Source organism: Lampris incognitus, chromosome 18 (genome assembly GCF_029633865.1).
Source record: "Lampris incognitus isolate fLamInc1 chromosome 18, fLamInc1.hap2, whole genome shotgun sequence".
Lineage (NCBI taxonomy): Eukaryota > Metazoa > Chordata > Actinopteri > Lampriformes > Lampridae > Lampris > Lampris incognitus.
In genome coordinates this window covers 42,538,899-42,545,710 of record NC_079228.1, presented here as the reverse complement: position 1 = coordinate 42,545,710, position 6,812 = coordinate 42,538,899, and the positions used below count along the sequence as shown (strand labels likewise).

At 42.5% G+C, this 6,812-nt stretch overlaps 1 protein-coding gene across 1 annotated transcript; it reads right to left on the bottom strand.

The window, feature by feature from the left end:
- Positions 1-977: 977 nt before the first annotated feature.
- Positions 978-4,270, bottom strand: LOC130128755 (ladderlectin-like). Its single transcript, XM_056298470.1, has 7 exons — positions 4,239-4,270; positions 4,003-4,081; positions 3,729-3,794; positions 2,476-2,690; positions 2,086-2,220; positions 1,730-1,841; positions 978-1,617 (listed from the first exon to the last, which is right to left on the bottom strand). Exons 2-7 carry the CDS (start codon positions 4,055-4,057, stop codon positions 1,517-1,519), a joined length of 684 nt encoding a protein of 227 aa, XP_056154445.1. The 5' UTR covers positions 4,058-4,081; positions 4,239-4,270; the 3' UTR covers positions 978-1,516.
- Positions 4,271-6,812: the final 2,542 nt, after the last annotated feature.

Below are 6,812 nucleotides of genomic sequence, written 5' to 3'. Positions count from 1 at the left end.
TGCTGCATAACTTTCATGTGTTGATTTTTGCTTTGTTGTCCTTTTCTTTGGCCTAAATTCGGGGAGTTTTCTGCAGTGTGGGCAGCACTATGTCTCTGGAACGTTCTGTATAAAAAGGCAAGAGAGGTGAAACTTTGAAACAGGGCAAGATTCGTTTTTACAACAAACCATTTCTTCTGATGTCTTTTGCTTGCAATAATAATATCCAGCTACGTCTCTGTTCCCCTCTATTTTCAGATTTTGTTTCCTTGTGTACTGTCTTCCAAGTACTTCCGGTGAAACACAGCTCCTCCAAAATAAGGATAACTTTGGTACACACTTATCCCAAAGATTTTGATCTGGCATGACTCTCTCATGAGCCAAACCTGTAATGTTTTCTTGGAAGACACAGACAACAAAGTCACAATATGAACAACTGACTGTATGAAGTTGCTGCTGAACCTGACAATAATAGCTGTGGTTCCTTTTCAACACATGTTTTGAGCTAACCCTTTCCAAACATGAAGCTTTCTTTTGAATGTGTGATTCAAAATCTATGCCCTCAATACTAAAAGGTCATTTCACCCCCCCCCCCCACACACACACACACATCCCTCACCACAGCAGTCACAGGAACAAAGGAAGTCTGGTGTAGCATGGAGAAACGGGTAGCTTCTGTTGATAAATGTGCCACATTTTGAAACCTTGAAATCCTTATGCAGAGGTTTCATCAACTGTTCATATTCAGAAATAGCAAGATCCTCGTGGACACTTCCACGCCTTGTAGCTGCTGTGCTGAATTTCCAAACATCTCCTTTTGTTTTGTGTAAGCACCCCTGGCATGAACAGTTTGTGTTGTTGATAATGTAATGTACATGTGTTTTGTACAATGAAGAGAAGAAGAACAAAGACAGTGGAATAGAACACGCCTGCAGCTAGCATAAGTTGAATTTAAACCAAAAAACATAACTTATCTACAAGGACTTGAGGGTGTGGAATCATTATTCACTTCCTTTATTCAAAAATGAGAATCAGTTACATTTTACATAACATTGTAAATATCACGTTGCCTAAAAAAGTGTAAAAGAAAATCCTTAGCCACTATAAAAAAGTCATTTGACTCATAAATGTACAACATGGCTACAACAGTATCAATGAATATCACATCATCTGTAGGAAGAGTGCCACATTGATGTTTCTTGAGATTACCGCTCTTTCTGCTGCATCACATAATATGCAGCAGAGGCAGTTTCAGAATGACCGAGAAAGAAAATTAATGTCATGAGTCAGAAGCATTTCCCCATGCCTCAGAACACATTTTAATTCTTATTATAGAATGTATAAAAAACTTCACTGCTCAATCTGTAAAGATTTGTTTTAGCCACTGTGTCTGAGTAAGCTCCCCTGTAAAGAGACATTGCATTGTCGCTTTTGCAAAAGACAGAACAATTATATTTGGATTTGTTCCATGTTATAGCGTTGGATAGGCACTTAAACAGGTGAAAGTATCAACACTGGCAGTTCTCACAACACACTTTCAGCTTTCAGTGGATGTTGAGCAGAAGCAGTCGTTGAGCGTCTTGGCACAAACGAAACCACGCTGACCACCGCAGATGGAATCGTTCCACTGTTTCGGGTCTGGAAATAACAAAGGATAAAACTGTAAGATCTGATGAAACAATCTGATCTGTCCTGTGGTTTTTCTGACTGAATGTGAAATAGGCTGGGAGCAGAAGGAACAGCAGATTACCTCCAAAGTTCATCTCAATGCAATGTTCTCCGCCTGCGGAATTATTGGGTTCTCCTCTCAACCAGTTCTGGTAGTCAAACCTGGAACCGTCGCTCCAGAACCACAGATTTTCCTGTCGGGGAAAAACAAAAAAGCAGAACAGAACAGTTGGCAGTTCAATGAAGATAAAGATGATTTTTCTTCAGAATTCATAAACTCCTCTTGCTAGAAAGGGTTCTGATGTCTACCTTGTACTGAGAGAGCAGAATCTATTGTTATTATGAGAATTTACACTTTCATTTCACTTACATTTACACTAATCAAAGTTTTGAGTTTCATTTTATTAGTAGACTAGATTGAACGGGATCAAATTATACCTGAACGGCATCAATGCCTCCAATCCAGGTGCGAGGAAATTCACCAGTCCTCCTCCTCACAACCTCCTGGATGAAGTAATACTCGTTTGAGCTGTGGACGGAGGCAAGGTTGGCTCCAAAGTGCACACAATATTGCTGTGAAGGAAAGAGATGGACATCTTTTTATTAAGACGGATGCAGCATACAGTGTCTGCTCTCCTGAAACTTAGCACATGAGGCAACCATTGTTTTACAACTTTACAACTCAAAAATCTCTGCAAACCAATTATCACCTCAAAGGAATTCATCCGTTATTTTTAAATAGTAGGTGTGCCGTTTGACTTTCAGAGTTGATCTATCACATTTTGGAGGCAAACTGCTGATGTGACATGATAGGTCATCGGGTCCTACCTCTGCCCGGGGCCAGGATCTGGGACTGTTAATGTAGATGAAGCAACGGGATCCATATCTGGACCATCCAGGTGGACAGTAACTCCTGCTCTCCACATCAGTACCCACCAACTCTGCTCCCGCTGCCTCCTCCTCTGCCATCTCCCTCTTTAGAGCCTTCTCTTCCTCCTCCAAGCTGGTCTTTGACTCAGTCATCACCTCCTCTGGTATTTCCTCTGGAGCAGAGAAAGCATGGACTCATAGACTGACAATCACACCCTGCTTTCCCTAGATGTACCTTAATGATAAAATGAAATTTGCTGCGTTAACGTTTATTTGAAATAAGTCTGATGTTTGGGATACCCGTCCCTTGTCTTGTATAATTGTATGTATCAAAGGGGAACAGATCAGCTAAAATGGGCTTTTGCAGGTAATTAAACATTGGATTATATCTTAGTTGATGATAACCAGTATTTAATATCTGTTGCTACCAAAAAGTGATACAAATAAATCCGTGTAAAGGTCCCTTGCTTATCGGTACATTGGCAGTATTGTGCAATGTATCTGCAGACTGAACCAGCAACCCTGTGACTACTGAGCAGCCTCCTTAAATCCTCTCTGGATCCTGCAGACATAGATTGTGGTGCAGTTTGGTATGTTTTCAGGTCTCTGATACTAAAGCTGGCTTCATATAGCCAAGGACAAGAACATGAACTTTAAATGAGGTTTTTGGGTTCTGGTGGGCTTTAATGAACGGCCCCTGTCCAGGCTGTTCTGTCTTACCAAGAGACATGTTCTGCTCAATGGCCACCGTGTTTTGTACAGGATCGGCAGATGAAAACAAACAGAGCTATAGTTAACTATTTTCAAGAGCCTCTTAGCTTAATTTCTCTGTTTTCTTTCTTTCATTTTGTTTTAATCTGGCAGTCGCACAGAAACAGGAGCATTTAATGTATAGAGCTTTGTGATGCCAATGGGCGCTCCACAGTGCTGTCTATAGAAAAAAACACCTGGTATCCTGTTGTTTCTCCCTCTTAGGCCCACCTAAACAAGCTCATATCAAAGGCAAAAGATTAAAAATCTTTGGTTTTTGTCTGGTTCGAAATTAAGTCTATGTGGTATGAAGAGTAAAATGTAGTGTTCATCCACATTTTCTTTTTTTAAACTAGACCTGAAAAATAAAGCAAAGCTTTGTTGTGAAGTACAAAACTCTCTTACTAAGGATTGCAATCCTACAACATATAACTAAAAACAAGGTGAGGGCTGAACCATACCTGCTGGTGCAGGGATAACCTCGTTCTTAGGGAGCGCCTGCTCCATACTGGTCTCCTTTTGGGCCTCTGAGGAAGAGAACGATATAAACTACAAATAATAGCAGTAGCAGTAGCTCATCCAGCAAAACCAATATGAATCATAGAAAAATAGAAGACGTGATGGCAGTGTAATTTCTGGCAGTGAGGGAGCAGTTTAAACAGCGGTAAACAGATTGGAGTCTGACAAGAGGAGCTGTGGTCAGTTTTAAAGGCAGTCTGTCTTGGAGTCTCTCACCTGTTGCTCCGCCCAGAGCGAAGACGACACAGACAAGAAGAGAAATGGTCAACATTGTTTCTGCCGGTGAACTGGACTCCTGCAATGCAAAATGATACAGGAACAGCAGAACTGTATAAAGCTAACTCACCAGAGAATCAGCTTCATTTCTTTGTCAGAGTAACTGAATATCTTTGTTATCCATCCAAAACAACTGATGAATTAGCTCCTTTTAACAAGTACAACAAAAGACTTACCTGTTGGCTTGAATGTCTCAGGTGAGTGTCTAGGATCTGGAAAGCTAGGGGGTAGCACCACTTATATACAGGCCAACAAGGAAACAAACAGGAATTCTGAATAATCAATGGCATATGGAGGAAACGTTGCAAAGAAACTTCAGGTCCGTAACCCTTTATTAATGCCATGTGAACTTTATCGCTGTTTTATTGCATTGTAAAGAGGCTGTGTTCATTTTCCACAACTTCCTCATCACTGTTATTTGACACAGGTCAGGGAACTCAGGCACACAGCACCACTACTTTCAGCAACGTTGTTATTCATGTCGGCACCAATAATGCTAGGATGAAGCAATCAGAGATCACAAAAGCCAGCCTAGTCAGAATACTTGAGTTTGGCAGAAAGATGTGTTGACATCGATTAATTGTCTCTGGTCCCTTACCTGTGAGGGGTAATGATGAGATGTACAGTAGGCTCACCTCAATGAACCACTGGCTGGCTCGTTACTGTAATGAGCAGGGATTCGGCTTTGTTGATAACTGGCCTTCTTTCTGGGGCCGCTCTTACCTGCTGAAAGTGGACGGCATTCACCCGACTGTGGATGGCGCCACTCTTTTGTCTAGCAATATAGATAGCTGTTTACGGTTAGTTTGACACTAGGGACTTATCATTCAGCAGGTTGCAGGTGATTAGAGAGCCTGCTAGGTTTAAATCTAGTGTGAATGTGGAGTCGAGTAGTTTAATTAATATGATTATTCAGGGAATTTCTCATAGTGTAGATTATCAGCCTGATAGCTTGGTCTATAACATTGAGACTGTGTCCCTACCCTGCTGTATTGCTCCCAAGCTCTCCTCTCCTAAATGTGTGAATCACAATAATCTAATAATCATTCCTAGCACTGGTAGTGGTGAAACGTGCAACTGTATTTTGTGTACCTAGTATAGACTATGTGTTTCCTTCGCATTCCTGTCCTTTCCTCTTCCCAGGGCTGGCATAGACGTTGGGTCATTCCTAGGCGCTGTGATCCTACCAATCTCATCTATCCCACTCTCTCCACTCACGTTGAGCAAGTGGTGACGGGAGGGCTCTGGAATTGCCAGTCCGCGGTGCTGAAAGCTGAGTTTATCTCAGGCTACGCATCCTTGCTCTCCCTTAACTTTCTTGCTCTAACTGAGACCTGGATCATGCCAGAAAACACTACCACACCCGCAGCTCTGTCTGATGTGTACTCTTTTTCTCACACTCCCAGAGCTGGGAGGCGGGGTGGTGGTACTGGCCTGCTAATGTCCCCGAAATGGAAATACTCTCTTGTTTCCATTCCAGTTTTCTCAACCCTCTTTTGAATTTCATGCTGTTACCGTCTCTTATCCAGTCAAACTCACCATCTGGTTGTGTACCGCCCACCAGGCCCCCTTTGGTGAGTTTCTGGAGGAGCTTGACACACTTGTCTCAAACTTCCCTGATTATGACTCTGCACTTATCCTTCTCGGTGACTTCAACATCCACACTGACAACCTAGGTCCTCCTCGCTCTTTCCTCTCCTCCTTTGACCTTCACCTCTCACCCTCTCCTCCTACCCACAACGCCGGCAACCAGCTGGACCTTATCTTTACTAGACACTGTCCTATTTCCAATTTCTCTGTTACTCCCCTCCAGCTCTCTAACCACTATTTCATGTCCTACTCTCTCTCCCTCTCTTCTCCCCCCTAGCCACTTAACCACGTAGCGGCCATGGCAGGCATGGATGTTATTAGATGGCTTTTAGCGGGGATGCGGCCTCCCTAAATTTCATATCAGCCATTATGACAAGACAGAGCAGAATGTTACCTTTCCAGAGATACCAATATTGTAGCGTATTAGGGGGTCAGCCCGGGAACCGTCGCCACAGCGAACCCGTGTTTCCCGCTCCGCAAGCGACAACGTTAACCAGTCGACTAAAGGGTCCGACCCGTTGGTCAAGAACCAACATGTCTACTTATGCATGCACGTTACAATATTATTGTTCTGGTCCAAACAGAACCAGGGATATGCCAGTTTACATATCGGATGGCACCAATGCATGTTGAAAAAGCGAAGTTGCCAGTCTCTGTTGAGACATTATTCATCTATACACCATGTATAGACATCTGTACCTAAACACTCCTCTTCTGCTGGGCAAGGTTTAGAACCAGCGACTGCAGGAAACAATACACAATTCAGTAGTTCAACAGTGTTTATTGTTTTTTTATTTACAAAAGTAACTGCTTATCAACTTAGTTTTTTCAACATGCATTGGTGCCATCCGATATGTAAAATGGCATATCTCTGGTTCTGTCTGGACTAGAACAATAATATTGGTATCTCTGGAAAGGTACCATTCTCTTCTCTCTTGTCATAATGGCTGATATGAAATTTAGGGAGGCCACAGCCCCGCTAAAAGCGATCTCTGAGGAGGTGGATGGTGGCAGGTCCGGAAAGAGCTAGACAATTACTGGAGCACTATGACAAATATTCAATGAAGAGGAGGACACAGAATGCCATCATGATCAAATCCCTAGTGTACAGAAGTCTTTTCTGTCTCAAGTCAAGAGTGTCATAAATGTTATTGAGGAAC